Below are 16,900 nucleotides of genomic sequence, written 5' to 3' on the forward strand. Positions count from 1 at the left end.
GCTGCAGCCGTGATACCAAGGGGTGATGGGTTGCCACAGCCGTGGTACCAGGAGTGGGGGATGTGGACGTGATACAGATTGGGAACTGCCGATGTGGCACTGGGGGCCGGTGATGGCAGGGCTGTGGAGGTCGTGGGGGTGATGGGGGGGGGCTCAGAAGAGGCCACAGTCCTTGAGGTTCTCTTTGATGATGATGTCGGTAACAGCGTCAAAGACGAACTTGACGTTCTCAGTATCGGTGGCACAGGTCAGGTGCGAGTAGATCTCCTTTACGTCCCGGCGCATGTTGAGCTCCAGGAACTGGACCTTGATGTAGGCGCCCGCGTCCTCGAACGTGTTTGGTCCTGCGGAGGCACCGGTGCCAGGACAGAGTCAGGGGGCGGCTCAGCCACTGAACTGGCTCTGAGCCCTGCGTGGAGGCACAAACACCCTACAGCCTGCCAGCAGCTCCCACCCCCACTCCCCCAACCTGCTGTGAGGGCCACTGGCCCAAGGAGCCAGACACCCCAGGCCATTACTGGGGCCCTGCTGCTGAGATCCCTCAAAGCTTCATCACCCCATTCACTCCCTTTTCTCCTCTACAGTCTGCTCCAAATGCATGTCTCAGATCCCCCTCTTCACCCCCTCCCCAGAAAATACCCAGGTTGGCTTAAACAGCAGGGCCGAGCTGCCCCCCGGGAGAGGTGAAGGGGACTTTCTGCCATCTCTGTGCCCTCCCCAGTTGAGGTGCTACTTGGACTGGCACCCCCTGTCCCGAGTGTAAATGCAAGGAACCAGAACCACTGGTGGACAGTGGTGCTCTGCTAGGACTAGCCTCCCGGCCACTGACCCCTCACTGAGGGCAGCCCGTAGCTTTGCTCCCACAGGGAGATGGCCATGGCCACTCCTAGTGTGGGCAAAGAATCTCACCAGCGTGATCAGCTCCTGCAAACACCTGCCACATGGGACTGGCAGAGATCCCCTGAGAGTTGGCAGCGGCAGGACATCCGGCTCCATCACCCGGCACTGAGGGGAGCCAGCTGGCACAGGGGCACTGACTGGCTGCGTGGCAGGGGTATGGGTGGCAGGGCCAGGACTGAGGGCAGAATTAAGGCTGTTCTGGTGGGGCAGGGGCTTGGGAGTGTGATGGGCGATGCAGTGGGCGGCAGAGGTCTGGGGGTGGTCTCTAAGTTGCTGCCATGTGGCATGCTGGACAGATTCACCCCTCTCCAGTGAGTTCGGCACATCAGAGCCTCTGTGAATCTGGGCCCCAGCGTCTCGTCCCAAGCTGTGCAGCACCTGCCTTTGGGAAACGCCTGCTCACGTGCCCCTCCGAGCAGGGTGGCCGGGGGCCTGGTGAGCCCTGCTCTGTGGGAGGGGGGCCACGCTGCCAGCCAGGGCAGTGCTGTCCCAAGGCACTGGGCTCTGAGCTCTTCACTCACAGGGTTGCTTGGCAAGAGAGAAACCCTGGAGTCCCCATCCCCAGCCTCCCTGCTTGCCCCTCCCCAATGCTTCCCTTTGGGGCTCTCCCAAAAGGGGCTCCCCAGGCTGGGGAATTCAGGGCTGGCACCCCAGGGGACTTAGCGCTGCAAGGCGTTCAGATACCTGCATTCATAGGCCTGCGCTGGGCCTCCCTGGCCAGTGGGTGGAGCTGCTAACCAGTAGGAAATACTGGGGGGGTTGGGTGACCAAATAGCAAGTGTGAAAAATTGGGATGGGGTTGGGGGGTAATAGGTCCCTATATAAGAAAAAGCCTTGAATATTGGGACTGTCCCTATAAAATCAGGATGTCTGGTCACCCTATGGGCGGTAGGGGGAAGCTTACCCTAGACCCTCAAAGGGACTTGGTCCTCAACCCCGTCCAGGATTTTCAGCTGGGAGCCCTCTTCTGGAGCTAGGGGCATAACCTGGTCAGTTCTAGTGAGGCTCCCATAATTCAACCCCTGGGCAGCGGGCCCCATTGCACCCTAAAGCCTGGGCAGTAGGGCAGCTCCCCTTCTCTGCAGTGGCCTTGGTGAAAGTTAGGGTCACGCCGCTCCCCCCCCCCCCCCCCCGGGTGCCGCAGGCCAGCCAGGCTGGGCGACATCGGTTCAAGAATTCAGGGGAGGGCCCCGGTGTGAGCTAGGGCTCCAGGCGGCTCAGGGACATCATGGAGGTGCGGGAACCTGCAGCTTGCCTGCTTAGCTGCTGGCTTCACCCCCTGGCTGTCTGATGAGCATGGTGGGTCCTGCTCGGACGATCAGCAGACCTGCACTCAAGCCCAGCAGCAAGGCGCTGGCTGCTCAAAGCATTCGTCCACAGCTGCCAGGACCCCTTCCCCACTTCACCCCAGGGAACCCAGCTCTGGCCCTTGGCTTCGGTTCCTGACCACTTACTCCTGCACCAACCACTAGCTCCCCCCCCCCCCCCCCCCCCGCCACATCCCACTCCCTGCTCTGCACATGCTCACCCACAGAAAACAATAGGCACCGTGGGGACTTTAATGGTGGAAACTCAGGCACCTGGAGCTGTGACAGCAGCTGAGTGCACCCAAATGTTGGACTTAAGCAGCACTGAATTTGTGCTATAAGATGGGGATGTATCAGCTAGAAGTGACAAAGGAGGAGAAAGACCTGGGTGTATTGGTTGGTTATGGAATGACTGTGAGCCGTCAATATGATGCGTCCGTGAAAAGGCTAATGCAGTCCTAGGATGCATCCGGCGAGGTATTTCCAGTAGAGACAGGGAAGTGTTAGTACCGTTACACAAGGCACTGGTGAGACCTCATCTGGGACACTGTGCAATTCTGGTCTCCCATGTTTAAGAAAGATAAATTGAAACTGGAACAGAAGCAGAGAAGGGCTACTAGGATGATCCGAGGAATGGAAAACCTGTTTGATGAGAAGAGACTCAAAGAGCTTGGCTTGTTTAGTCTAACCGAACGATGGCTGAGGAGGGATATGATTGCTCTCTCTAAATACATCAGAGGGATAAATACCTGGGAGGGAGAGGAGTTATTTACGTTAAGTGCAAATGTGGACACAAGAACAAATGGATATAAACTGGCCATCAGCAAGTTTAGGCTTGAAATTAGACAAAGGTTTCTAACCATCAGAGTGAAGTGGTGGAGCAGCCTCCCAAGGGAAGCAGTGGGGGCAAAAAGCCTAGCTGATGTCAAAACTGAGCATGAAAAGATTACTGAAGGGACAATATGCTGAGGTTGCTGAGGGATGATGATGGTTTGATGAAGTATAATGGCGTGTGGCCGATCCACGACAGCCATTTACAAAAAGAAGAACAGGAGTACTTGTGGCACCTTAGAGACTAACAAATTTATTAGAGCATAAGCTTTCGTGCATCCGAAGAAGTGGGCTGTAGTCCACGAAAGCTTATGCTCTAATAAATTTGTTAGTCTCTAAGGTGCCACAAGTACTCCTGTTCTTTTTGCGGATACAGACTAACACGGCTGCTACTCTGAAACTAGCCATTAACAAATAACTCCTATAGCCAGTGATGGGACAGTAGATGCGGTGGGATCTGACTTACTACAGAGAATTCTTTCCTGGGTGTCTGGCTGCTGGGTCTTGCCCACATGCTCACGGTCTTACTGATCACTATATCTGGGGTCAGGAAGGAATTTCCCCCTGTGTCAGGTTGGCAGAGACCCTGAGGGATTTTCGCCTTCCTCTGTAACATGGGGTATGGATCACTTGCAGGTTTATACTAGTGTAAATGGTGAATTCTCTGTAATGTTAAGTCTTTAAACCATGATTTGAGGATCTCAGTATCTCAGCCAGAGGTTAGGGGTCTCCTGCAATGTGCAGGAGGTCAGACTAGATGATCACAATGGTCCCTTCTGGCCTTAAAGGCAGTGAATCTAAAGTGGCATCAAGGTGCCCAAATCCCTGTATGGCTCTAGCCGCTAGGGACCAACACGGAGAGACCCCACCCCCGCATTCGGCCCCCTCCTTTCACACCCTACTACAGCAGAGGACTCCTCTAACCTGCCTCAGCAGCTCCACGCACTCCCAGCTGGCGTCGAGCACCAGGGAAGAGATGCTGAGTTCTGAGCAGGTTTGGCAGGATTCGATTTGTATTGGTGAATGATGTTAAACGTCAATTTCACCTGCATGCCTAAACCCATGAAAACTTCGTTCCATCGGGAAGGCTCGGCACATCCAGATTGGCAAGGGACAAAAACTGCTGCTGCTGCGTGAGGCCGTCTCGGGCCCAGCTAGCACTAGGGATGGACTGAAACTGGACAAATGGTCTAATGCCTGAACAGTAAAGCCAGGCCTGATTTGTCCATTTAAGCAGATCTGTTTTCGATGGCTGGCCGGGTGATGGTGACAATGGTGTGGTGATGGCTTACACAGCTTTAACTGAATCTCAGCGTCTGCATTAAATAATTATTGTCTGTCCCGTCCCCCCCCCCAATCTCCCACAAGTGTGAATATTTAAACTGAGAGAAAAGTTAAAACTGCTGAAAACTCCGAATTGTGCACGATTGCGAAAATGTAAGTTGATAAAAAATCTTTAAAAATGTAAAAGCTCCATAAACATCAATACTAGCTGTCAACAGCATAAAAACTAATCCCCAACTTCTGCCGGGTCAAGGGAGGGGTGAGCTGACCCTGCAGGGGCAGCATCCTTTGCATGGAGCAGTGGGGAGATCTCATGGCCAGCAATGGAAGCACAGGTACATGCTGCCATATAGCTAACTGGTGGGCGTGTAAGTGTAAGTATCTGATCTGGTACTTAGCGGGCTGCTTGACTTCTGAGCTGTGCCCTGCAGCTGGTCCCCCCGAGCCACCTTGTGCATAACGAATCTACACGTTGGTCGCTGGTGTTTAGATCCAGGCTCTCTTGGGTCTTCGATTTGTGAATCAAAATCCAGTTCCCCTGCACCCTCTCCCCCCACCCCACACGGGACGCGCAGCAGAGGGCCTGCAGCAGGCTGGGCACTTACCGTCGTAATCGGGGAAGCAGATGCTGAGGTGAGCCTTCCTGATCTTCTCCAGGAAGACGTCCTTCTTGTTGAGGAAGAGGACAATGGAGGTGATGGCGAAGTAGCGGTGGTTGCAGATGCTGTTGAAGAGATGCAGGCTCTCATGCATCCGGTTCTGGGGAGGAGCAAGGGGCCAAACGGGGCTTTTAGTTGCATCTTAAGCATCAATGTCCTGCCTCGTCTCCTGGAGTGTCTGGGGTGTGAATGGGAGGCTGGCTGGGCTTGGGCTGCTGGAGGACAGATTGCAGGGTCTCCTACCCTGTCTAGCTCAGTAACCCTTGTAGCCTTCGAGTGTGTGCTCTGCTGCTCCCCTGCGATCCCCAGCCCCTGCTGCCTGGTGGGTCTGAGCCCCACTAGCTCCTGTTAATAACAGAGAGAGATTTCTATCCAGATATCTCAGCATGCTTTACAGAGCCTAGGAGCATCATCCCCATTTTACAGCTGGGGAAACTGAGGCACAGAGCAGTGCAGTGATGTGGACAGGGTCACCCAGTAGGCCAGTGGCAGAGCCAGGCACAGAGCCCCCACCTTGAGTCGTGCTCCCCTCGCTCCTAGGCCACGCTGCCTCCCAACGGGCTGTCGTCTCTGCTTACTCGCCAGTTATTGGCGTTCGGAGTGAGCCCAGGGAGGCGACTGCTGTCACTCCAGGTAGATTATTTCTAGCTGTATCAGCAGCGTTAAATCCCATGTTAAACCTCCACCCCCACAGCAGGATGTTCCACCCCACAGTCTCCGCCATCAGCAGAATGTAGGGTGACCAGCTGGACAGTCCCGATTTTTGGGGCTTTTTCTTATATAGGCACCTATTACCCCCTACCCCCGTCCCAATTTTCACACTTGCTGTCAGGACCCTAGCCCAACGGTACTGAGTGCCTGCCAGTGTTGGCTCTCATGGGCACTTTACCAAGTGTCTACCCGAGGCCACAGGCAGGGCAGGGACCAAAACACAGGTTTGCTAAAGTCCCCACCTGGCGCTGTGACCACAGCTCCACCACGCTGCCTCCCCGGACTCCGTGTCTGCACAGAGGATCAGACTGGCTAGCAAGTCTCAGGGGCATGAGCTGAATGGCTGGATGTTTTTGGAGGTGCTCTGTGATAGGTTGGCCTTGTAGGAGTTCTGCATGGATCTGAGGCCTCTGGAGTTCTTCCAGTGCTTGGGTTGCTGCTTTGCTTGCACATGGCCTGGCCCCAGGCGCCTGGGCCCGACCGGCTCCCTCTGGCTAAGAGCCAAGGGCCTCGGCCCCCCGGTAGCCAGGCTCCACTCACCACTTCGTCGTCCTCCACCAGGACCATGTCGTAGGCACTGAGGGCAGCGATGAAGATGATGCAGGTGACCCCTTCAAAGCAGTGAATCCACTTCTTCCGCTCGGAGCGCTGGCCGCCCACGTCGAACATCCTGGGGCCGGGGAGAGGGTCCCTTGAGCAGCCAGGCTCCAAATTGGGCATGGGCCGCATTGCTAGCGTGGGGGGAGAGACCTCCCAGGGGGACAGCTTCGCTCTGGACCCTGCTGCCTCTGCTACGGCTTGGGCTGGGGGCATCTCTGCAGGGGTGCCTGGCCACCTGCAGCTTGGCGCTGGCCACAGCTTGGGTAACAGCTGCTGAGTAAAGGACTGTTGGAGACCTGGACACGGCCAGTGGCACGGACCCTGCCCCCGCAGTGGGGACCAATGTGGTGGAAAACAGTGCTGGGTTAGCTACAGAGCAGGTCTGGCACTGGGCAAGGAGTTTCACCACTCTTACCTGGAAGGACAACCCCCAAGGAGCTGTGGTCCATGCCCCCAGTCCAAGTTTGGCTGGCACAGCCGCTGGCAGGGCTGGTTAGTGCCAGCTGTGGTGCCCACCCAAGGGGAAATGGTCTGAGAGTGTCATGCTGAGGATGGATGTGTTCCAGGCTGCCCAGCTTCTGGGCAGTGTCCATGTGACATCTCCTGTCGCAGCTGGCCAGGACCACCCAGCTGGGACTGGGGAGAGGTGGCTGGAGCAGGGAAAGGAACCTCCACAGAACAAGTGGGTGAGCTCCTGGGATGGGGGAGCAGGAGCTAATTGGAGGTTCTCACTGTGGGGGTGTTTAAACCCCCTGCTCTGCTCACAATGGAAAGACCACAGACTGCAGGCTGGCTGGCACAGCAGGGTCCTGAGAGCCTGGGCTGGCACTGCTCTTGGCCTGGGTTTATGAGCACTAGATGGCGCCAGCCACTAACGAATGAAGACTGGGACAAGCCCTGGCGAGCTCACGGTTCCAAAATGCAGCGGGTGGGAGCGGCCCCCTCCCAGGGCAGGGGCAAGGGCTGAGCATGGGGTTCAGCCAATCCCCGGAGGGGGCTGGGGTCGGAGGCTGATGGAGACCGTATCAGCTCAATGTGAAAACAGCCCTGGAAAGTAGAGGGCCCCAACCCCCGTGCTCTGGCATGTCGGTGCAATGCCACCCCGGGGCACAAGCAGCATTGGCCCAGCCAGCCCCAGGCCCTGTGCCCAGCTCTGCCTGCCTGCTCCCATCCATCCCACTACCCAAATCTTTTCGCTTTAACCCTTCGAATCCCAGTCTCCCCTGACTGTATCTCAAATCCCCCAGGCCCCAGAGTCCTGCCCAAGCCCAGTGCCCCCTTCTCCTGTGCCGCACAGCCTTGGGATGGCTCTCAGCACCCACACCTGGAGCTGGCTGCTGGAACCCCTGTTGACCCCTCCCCGTGGGCTGACTGTGCTTAGCAGGGCCCCATTCCCGCGCTGTGCCCTACCTGAAGTTGAGGTCCTTGAAGGAGAACTGGGTCTCGATGATGCCGGTGGTCTTGACCCTGGAGCGCAGCACGTCCTGCTCTGTGGGGACGTAGCCGGGTGCCACCAGGCGTGCCAGGTCCCTCAGGTAGCTGCCGAGGCACAAAGGAAGGGCCTGAAACACTCATCTCCTCCGGGATGGGATGGGATTGTCTCCATGCTCCCCATGCTCCCCAGGCCCAGAGTGGCTGGAACCAAAGGCTGGGTAGCCCTGGCCGGATGGCTCAAGCAGGCACATGGGGATCAGGGATATAGCCCCGTCGCTGCCTCACGCTTGTGTCCTGCTGGCCGGGGTCTCTTTGGGTGCTGCGCTCGGTGGCTTTGAAGGAGCGTTGACCCCAGCTCAGAGTGGGGGGCAGCGGCTGCACCAAAGCTGGCAAAGCCAGGGGCGGCTCTGGCTTTTTTGCCACCCCAGGCAAAAAAGCTTCCCGCCACCCCCTCCCGGAGCGCTGGGGGAAGGCGGCGAGCCCGGCTGGGGCCCCACTCTCCCCGACCAGCTGGAACGCCGCGGGGAGGGCGGTCCCGCTCTCCCTGGCGGCCGGAGCACCGGGGGGAGGGCGGCAAGCCCGGCCGCGGCCCCACTCTCCCCGACCGGCCGGAGCGCCGCCCCCCTCCAGTTGCCACCCCAAGCACATGCTTGGTAGGCTGGTGCCTGGAGCCGGCCCTGGGCAAAGCTCTAGTGAGCACCACGAGAGGACTAGCTTCCAGCTCAGACGCCCATTTGCGCTCAGGCTGCGGGCTCCCTGGGGCAGGGCCTGGCTCTCGCTGGGTGTCTGGGCAGTGCCCAGCATGAGGGGCCCTGGGAGCTGGCTGGACCCCACCCACCCCACGTGCTTCTAGATTCTAGGGTGACCGGTGCCTAGAGACAGCTGCTGCTGCTGTTACTTCTTTGTATTGCAGTGGTGCTGAGATCAGACGCTGTATGGACATAGCGAAGGGCTGGCACTCTATAGCTCCCCGCGGGCACCCCAACTGCAACCCGCTTCCCACCCCCTCTCTGCTTCTCCAGGAGAGGGGCTGTGGCCCGCTACTCCCCAGCCCTGCACTGTCATCTGGGGCGGCTCCGAGTCCCAGTAGTGCCATGCCTCCTCAGCTTATACCCTCTTGGCCCCGTGCCCGCTTCCCTGTGCCAGTGCCTGGGGGGGCTCAGCAGAGGGCCGCCCTGCTGCCTGTGCCAGAGGAATGGGACTAGGCACTGGGGTGAGCTGGGGAGAATCCGCCCTCCCTCTCCCTCACATACTGGGGAAGATGAAAACCACTTGTTCTGACATTCCCCAAACTCCTCCCAGCCTCCAGGTCAGTGCAAAGCCAGGGGAGTTCCTAGACCATCTCCACTCCCTTGCTAATGCCTCTGTGATGAGGTCTGCGGGGGCACCTGAGCCTGGCACTGCCTGGGTGGCATCTGCCCTAGGAGGTTACACAGGAAGGTTCATACTAGCCGGCCGAGTCATTCAGCTGGTATTCCGAGGCTCGCTCGAAGCAGGCCTGGATGCCTGCATCCTTCCAGAGGCGGGCAATAATGTCAGACATCTCCTTGGGCATGGTGCCTTCTTCGATGGTGTCAGCCAAGTGCAGCAGCTTACGGGCATCGTCCTGGGGAGACAGGGCGTAGCGGGGTCAGCTGCTTCAGCTTGGCCCAGGACTCACCGGGAGGCACCAGATGCTATGAAATAAAGCCCTGTTGGCAGCAGGAATCGAACCTGGACCGGCTGGATCTAAATGCATGAGCTAAACTACCCAGCTCTGCTGTCCAGGGCCGTAGAGGGCTCATCAACTGCTATATGTGGCCGAGAGGGGTGCAGAACCCCACCCATCCCCCTCCTGTGCCCAGCCGCTCACCTGCCGGGCCGAGTCCCCGTACTGGATGCTCAGCGTGCCCATGGCCCGCACGATGGCCAGCATGGACTGCAGGGTGTTGCTGTAGATGATGGAGATGAACTCCAGGCACTCTTCCAGGGAGTATCCATCCTGGTGGATGATCCTGGTGGAGACAGGAGCAGATGGTGAGCCTGGGGGAGGCCGTGGGCTCCGTGGCTGGGCACTCCCTGGCAATGCCCAGCCAAGCGCAGAGGGCACCCAATGGGCTAGAGGTGTTGCCAATGGCTTGCTCCCCTCCCGTGAATTTTCCCAATGCTAGCCTGACAGTATGGCAGCCGTGCTGCCTGAGGGGCAGTCTCAGCGCACTGCGGTGTGTTGGCAGAATTCCCTGGGGGTGAGGAGGTGTAGTGGGGAGCCTCCAGAGGTTGCACCCTAGAGTATTGCAGCTGGGCATCACCTGGAAAGGCAGAAATCGGTGGAGGGCAGCATGCCACTGTCAGTAAAGGCTGCTGCTGGAGATCCTGTCTCAAAGAACCAGGCATCCAGGGTGGGGCAGGAGTGCTGGCTTTGGGGGGAGCGCCCTACTACTCCAGCCCCAGCCTCACCCAGCAGGGGGTGCTATGGGGAGCAGGGCAGGGGGCGCTGGCTGTAGGGGAGCTTCTAGCTACGCCAGCCCCAGCCTCTCCCAGCAGGGGTCGCTGTGGGGAGTGGGGCAGGAGTGCTGGCTGTGAAGGGGTGGTCCTGGCTACTCCAGCGCTGCCTCTCCCAGCAGGGGGCGCTGTGGGGAGCGGGGCAGGCATCAGTGAAGTGTGAATCCACTTACTTCATTTGTTTTACAATCGTGCTCTTCCCAGATTCGCCAGCTCCTGGGGGACAGAAAGGAAAGTCATGGCAGGGAACATGCCCGGTGTGGAGCCTGACACAGCCACCTGGGTCGCAGTGCCGTGGGGTGCTGGGCGGGTGTGACAGGGAGCCCGCTGCTAATCAGCTCCAATGGAGGGGGAACGGAGGGGGCAAGGGAGATGGAGAGCCACCCTGGGTGGAATGGGCATCACGTGGCCTGACATTCTCTGTGCCCATCCAGTTCTGCTGCAAATCCCTTGCTGGCACTGGTTGGATGGACCAACCCATTGGATGGACTAGTAGGGCCCTGGGGTGGGACTTGGAGCCCACTGGGCTGCATGTGTCACAGGCCCCCCTCTGTGCTCGAACCACGGAGGCTGGTACAGCCCCAGAGCCTGCTTTTAGTGCCAGAGGGCCCCAGTTCAAGCGCTGGTGCGTTGGGTGAGATCATGGCTGCCTCATGCAGCTGCCCTGGCTCACAGTCCCCTGGCTGCACTCAGTGCATGGCTGCAAAGCGAGCCGGAGAGTTGAGAACTGGGGGCGGGGCGGGTACAGCCCTAATCTGCTTCTCTGCAGACACAGGGCTCTGGCTAATGAGATCTGCGCCACGGCTCAGCTTAGGCACCCAAGCCTGGACAGAGCCACTTGGGCCCAGGTGGAGGGGCCCGTGCAGATGCTAGCCACAGGGGAAGGGGGCACTGATGCCACAGCAGTCTGTGAGCAGGGAGTTGGCACGAAGGCAGGCGTAGGCTATGCCCCAACCTTGCCATGTGGGAACAGCAGCTATTATCGGGTGACTGGACCTGCTCCTTGTCCACCTGGCCTGAGATGGGGCAGCCACAGCAATTGGGTGGAGGGAAAGGTACCACCCAGCCCATTGTACACGTGCAGGCTCCTGTGCCTTGCCTGGGACACCCTGCGAACCTCCGGGACAGCGTGAGCCTAAAGCCCACGGCAATCTTGGATGGCCACTGTTGGAGGACTGAGATGCTGGTGGCCAGAGAGAGATGCAGCCTGGCCAGACAGAGGAGCGTCTGAAATGCTGTGATTGCAGAGGATGCTTCGAAGTCACTCTCCACCTAAGAGCTCAAAGTGTGTCAGCCACATAGCAGGTTAAACCAAGGCACAGAGGTTAAATGATGCCCCACCTCACCTCCAGGCTCCCCCCGCTGGATTGCACCCCCAGAGGGCTGGAACAGCAGGGTGTAAAGCCAGCGACAGTGGGCCAGCCCCTCCCCTGGCGCAGCACCATGAAATCAGCGAGGCGAGGGCCACAGCAGTCAAAGAGCAAAGCTGAGTCCCAACAGCTGGGGGTCTGTCCCGATGGCGGGTGGAGGAGCCGCTGTAGATTTACCTTGGCTGGGCCCAGCGCATTGTCTCTAAGGCACCAGCCCCATCTCTGTCAGTGTCAGGGAGCCAGGTGGGTTCAGGTCAGTTGGTCACACACAGTTCCCCCAGCCCCAGCCCCCAGGAGGGCAGAGCACCCGGCCCGGCGTGTTGGGGGCGCTCAGGGGCGGGGAGCTGGGTGTCTGTGCTTGTGTGTTTAATGCCGAGGGAGTCTGAACTGAAGTCCAGTGCCACCCCCCCTGCCTGCCTGGCACCACCCTGGGCTGGATCCCCCAGCACCATGCCACGGGAGCTGCCCTTCCTGCCAGCATTGGGGCAGAGCCCTCTGGGAAGGTCCAGTACCACAGGCTTGCTGGTCAGGAGCTGGGGGGGGGTTGGTCAGGATGGAGGGCCTGGCTCAGAATCTGGAGGGGCTGGTTAGGATGGAGGGCTGGCTCAGGATTGGGGGGACTAGTCTGGATCTGGGGGGGGCTGGCTCGGGATGGGGGGTTGGCTCAGGATCTGGGGGGGGGCTGGCTCAGGATGAGGGGACTGGCTCTATAGCCCAACACATACCCAAAAGCAGCAGCTTGACCGTTCTGGCGTCCTTCTCCGCATCTTCCTTGAGCTTCTTCTCCAGCTCACGGGAGTGTTTCTCCTCTGCGCTGGCACCAGTGCCCATGGTCCGGCTGGTGGTGCACCCGCTGAGCTGCTCCTTTGCGCTCAGCGATGGGGGGAACCCTAGACCAGCCCCCGAGTGTCCGGCACCCTCGGCCAGTCTCCTTCTTCGCCTACCAGGAGTGCTAAGCAGCACCGTTCCCCACTGCCTTGGGCTCCCCAGGCGCTGACTTTGCCCCCGCTCTGGCCCCGGTGCCAGCCACACGCTTAGTTGGGGAGGATTTTGCAGGCTATGGCTGTCAGGTGCTCCCGGCCGCCCAATCTGTGGCAAGGACAGGTGGCCAAGGATCAGGTGTGGACCCACCCCACCTCCCACCGCAGCCCAGCTTGGAGCTGACTTGCTGTGCTCAGCACTGCAAGCAGCCGTTGAGCCGCTGGCTTAAGTTAAAGCCCCTCAAATCTCCCCCTTGCTGAGCCCAGCGATTTCAAGCCTCATCTGCTCCTGGTCAGGGATGGGGCAGCAGGTTATACAGGCAGGGCCTTCTCCACAGCCCTGCACCCCACTCCCGGCATGGGGGGCAGCATAGGTGGGCATAGGGCACAAAGGAGCATGCTGCTGGGTCCTGTGCTGAGCCCAGCCCAGCTGGACCTGTGGCTCCGGCACCAGGACATTGAGCGTCCAGGGGCTCTGAGAACCTCCCTCTCCGTCAGCCAGTGCTGTGAGCTATTTGGGGCACCACCCGCCGGAGCACCTTGCACGCCAAGGCCTGGATCTTAAGCTGCCTGCATGGCCATGTTCTAGATCCGTGTGGGCAGTTCCCACCATGGCCTGGCACGGGAGCAAGGGGGGGCTCCAGGAGATGGCCCAGCCGGCTCGGGGGAGGGGGTTGCCACATTGGCACGCAGCTGCTGTTTCCCTACCACAGGAAGCTATGCCAGCTGGATTTCCTTGCCCCCTCCCAGCGCCACCATCCCTTGCTGCCCCATCAGGGCTCAGGGTGATGCCCCAGGGAAACCTTTGAGCTCATCTCATCAGTCCCCTCCTGCTCCCTGTCCCCAGGGCCGGTGCTACCATTAAGGCAAACTAGGGCGCCAAGATTTGGGGGCGCCAAAAAGCGGTGCCCCCCATTTTTTACAGCGTTCTTTGGCTGTGCTGCCGGCAGCACGTATGGCTCAGACTCCCTCTCCCAGCGCAGCGGCCGCTCCACTTCTCCCGCCTCCCAGGCTTGCGGCACCAATCAGCTGTTTGGCGCTGCAAGCCTGGGAGGGGAGGTGAATTAGAGCGGGGGCAGCGTGCTCAGGGAGGGAGCGTAGCAGAGGTGAGCTGTGGTGGGGAGCTGCCGCTCAGCTCTGGGCGGGGGGAGCTGCCATGGGGGGGCGCCTCAGGGCAGAGGGGGGGAGCTGCTGCGGGGGGGGGCCTCAGGGCAGAGGGGGGGCAGGCAGCTGCCGCAGGGCTGGGGAGGGGCGCAAGGTGGAAGTTTTGCCTAGGGCACGAGACTTCCTTGTACCGGCCTTGCTTGTCCCAGCCCTGCTCTCTGGCCCTCAGGGACTCAACCACCCTTGCCCCCAGGAACTGCACAGGGCTTGCAGATCCCCAGACCTGCTCCACCGCCCAACCGTCCGTCTGAGGGTGCCCAACACCCAGGCCATACGCTTCCCTAGCCCCGCCACCACCCAGCGAACATGCCTGCCCCTAGAGATGGGGCTCAGGAGACCAGATATGATGGATACACTGCACCAGCCTGGCCCATGGCCTCCAGCCCCAGACAGCCAGCCCCCTGAGTGGGGCGGCCTGGGACCCAGGGAGAGAAGGCTGAAGGCAATCAGAGCTTGGGGGTGGGGTGAGGGTGGGCAAAGGAGTTGTTGGGGAGCAGCATGTCTGGGACAAATTGAAAAATGGGTGGGGGGGAATTGGGGGTTGGGCCATTTAAATGTTTCATTTCAACAAAGTCATTTTGCTTTTGACCATTATTAACCATGTTTGAGTATTGTGTTGTGTTATTTATTATTTCAAGCACTTTACAATGAAAGGAATGTTGGAAAGTGATGATCCTGTTTGGAAAATATTCACAGTTTCAATTATTTTTTTGACTGAAAAACCTCTAAATAAAAATTTAGGAAAAAATCAGAAAATTTTGCTGTGTTGGGGTTGAAAAGACTCAGTGTTTTGAATTCCCTTTAATTTTACTTTAAAAAAAAATCAAAACCATTTAAAAAGTAGCAATAACCGGCACTTTACTGCTTGAGGTTCTGGTTTATGGTAAGTGTGATTGAGTGTGTGGGTTGTGTTGTGTGGGTCTGTGTGGGTGGCAAATGGGAGGGGGGGTGCTGCAGTCAGAAGCTACATGTGTTTGGGGCTTTGGTTGTGTTCTTATGTGGGTGGTTGTGTTGATTTCTGTGCGGGTTGTGTTGTGCTGGGAGATTGTGCGGATCTGGGCGGGTGGCAAACGAGGGGTGCTGGTTGTGTTGTGTTGGTTTGTGTGTGGCGTGAGTTGTCTGGGTCTGTACAGGTGGCAAATGAAGGTGTGTGCTGCAGTGAGGGGCTATGCGTGTTTGGGTTGTTGTGTTGTTGTGTGAGTGGTTGCTGTGATGCTGGCAGACCAGATGCCAACTCTTACCAGGCTGCAGGCATTAGCTCAGAACTGACAAACTCATAGTTGGAGACCAGAGCACTGCCGGAAGCTGGGAATGGATGACAGGGGATGGATCACTAACTTGATGATTACCTGTTCTATTCATTCCCTCTGGGGCACCTGGCATTGGCCACTGTTGGAAGACAGGATACTGGGTTAGATGGACCTTTAGTCTGACCCAGTATGGATGTTCTTATGTTACCTGTATGGTAGTTTTGCTCAAAATAGATATTAGTCTTATGAGAAACTATATAGTGTTTAGATCAGGGGTGGGCAAACTATGGCCTGCGGGCCGGATCCGGCCCCCCCAGCCATTTTAAACCGGCCCTCGAGCTCCTGATGGGGAGTGGGGTCTGGGGCTTGCCCTGCTCAGGCACTCCAGCTGGGGAGCAGGGTTGGGGGCTGCTCCATGTGGCTCCCGGAAGCTGTGGCACGACCCTGTTCCAGCTCCTATGTGTAGGGGCAGCTGGAGGACTCCACTCTGCATGCTGCCACTCGCCCCAAGTGCCACTCCCGCAGCTCCCATTCGCCAGGAACTGAGGATAATGGGAGCTGCAGGGGCGGTGCCTGTGGATGGGGCAGCACGCAGAGCCGCCTGGCCACAGCTCTGCGTAGGAGCCAGAGGGGGGACATGGCCATTGCTTCCAGGAGCCGCTTGAGGTAAGTGCTGCCCAGATCCTGAGCCCCTCCCCATGCCCCACACCCCTTCCCCAGTCCTGATCCCGCTCCCGCCCTCCGAACCCCTCAATCCCAGCCCGGAGCACCCTGCTGCACCCCAAACCCCTCATCCCTAGCCCCACCCCAGAGTCTGCACCCCCAGCCAGAGCCTGCACCCCTTCCCACACCCCACCCCCTGCCCTAGCCCTGATCCCCCTCCTGCCCTCCGAACCCCTCAGTCCCAGCTGGGAGCACCATCCTACAGCCCAAATTCCTCATCCCCAGCCCCACTCCAGAGCCTGCACCCCCAACCAGAGCCCTCACCCCCTCCCACAGCCCAACCCCAATTTTGTGAGCATTCATGGCCCGTCATACAATTTCTATTCCCAGATATGGCCCTTGGGCCAAAAAGTTTGCCCACCTTTGGTTTAGACTCTACAAAACGCTTGTAAATTGCAGCCTGCCTTCATCTCACTTGTGATGTCTGTAACCCAGGCTATTGGGTAAGATTTAAGTGTTTGCTCTGAAACAGTAAAGCCCCACAGGCAAGAGCAAACCAGTGTGAAATGCTAGTTTGCCACAGGAGGTGCCATCTCCTGTCCAACAGGAGACGGGCCCTAGACCCCAGACAACCCTTGTGGAACAGCAGAGGACAAATGACTACGTTGATTGCTCCCCGTCCCCCATTAAGAGGAGCCCTGCGTGTGATTGCCTCCCTTTATCTTGGCAGAAGTGAATAAAAATCCCTGGCAGTAAGAAACTGCATCTGTTTGAACTCTAAGGGGCCAGAGACCCCAAACTGAACCAGAGACCCCCAGGGGCTGCCTCCTCGGGCTGTCCTGAGAGATACTTTGAATTGATAGATCTCACTACAACTCTTTCCTGTTAGGCCAGGTCTGTGCTACACACAGAGCTTCTCCCACTGACACAGATACTGCCTCGCACGGAGGTGGAGTTATGAACCTGACAGGAGAGCTCTTTCCTGTCAGCATGCAATGTCTTTGCCAGACGTGCTACAATGCACATTTGTAGTGTAGACCTGCCCTTCGGGTTTAGATAGGAACTCATTGGTGTGGATATGATTTGTAGCCAATAATTTGAGTTTATTATCCAGTTACTGTATGATGTTATAATTAATTAACATCATGAGATATAGAATCATTGTATGTTAAATAGAATTAATTTGTAGGATTATAGAAGTATAAAATTGATCAGTATTTAGAGGGAATTGTGTATTAGATCGCTAAGTAAGAAAGACTGAAACAC

At 58.2% G+C, this 16,900-nt stretch overlaps 1 protein-coding gene across 1 annotated transcript; it reads right to left on the reverse strand.

Moving 5' to 3' along the window:
* Positions 1 to 153: 153 nt before the first annotated feature.
* GNAT1 (G protein subunit alpha transducin 1) lies at positions 154 to 12,408 on the reverse strand. The gene is made up of 8 exons (XM_054034856.1): positions 12,303 to 12,408; positions 10,381 to 10,423; positions 9,579 to 9,720; positions 9,175 to 9,332; positions 7,703 to 7,831; positions 6,233 to 6,362; positions 4,928 to 5,081; positions 154 to 344 (listed from the first exon to the last, which is right to left on the reverse strand). The coding sequence occupies exons 1-8, from the start codon at positions 12,406 to 12,408 to the stop codon at positions 154 to 156; spliced, it is 1,053 nt and encodes a 350-aa protein (XP_053890831.1).
* Positions 12,409 to 16,900: the final 4,492 nt, after the last annotated feature.

The sequence above is a fragment of the Malaclemys terrapin genome, chromosome 7 (assembly GCF_027887155.1).
Source record: "Malaclemys terrapin pileata isolate rMalTer1 chromosome 7, rMalTer1.hap1, whole genome shotgun sequence".
Lineage (NCBI taxonomy): Eukaryota > Metazoa > Chordata > Testudines > Emydidae > Malaclemys > Malaclemys terrapin.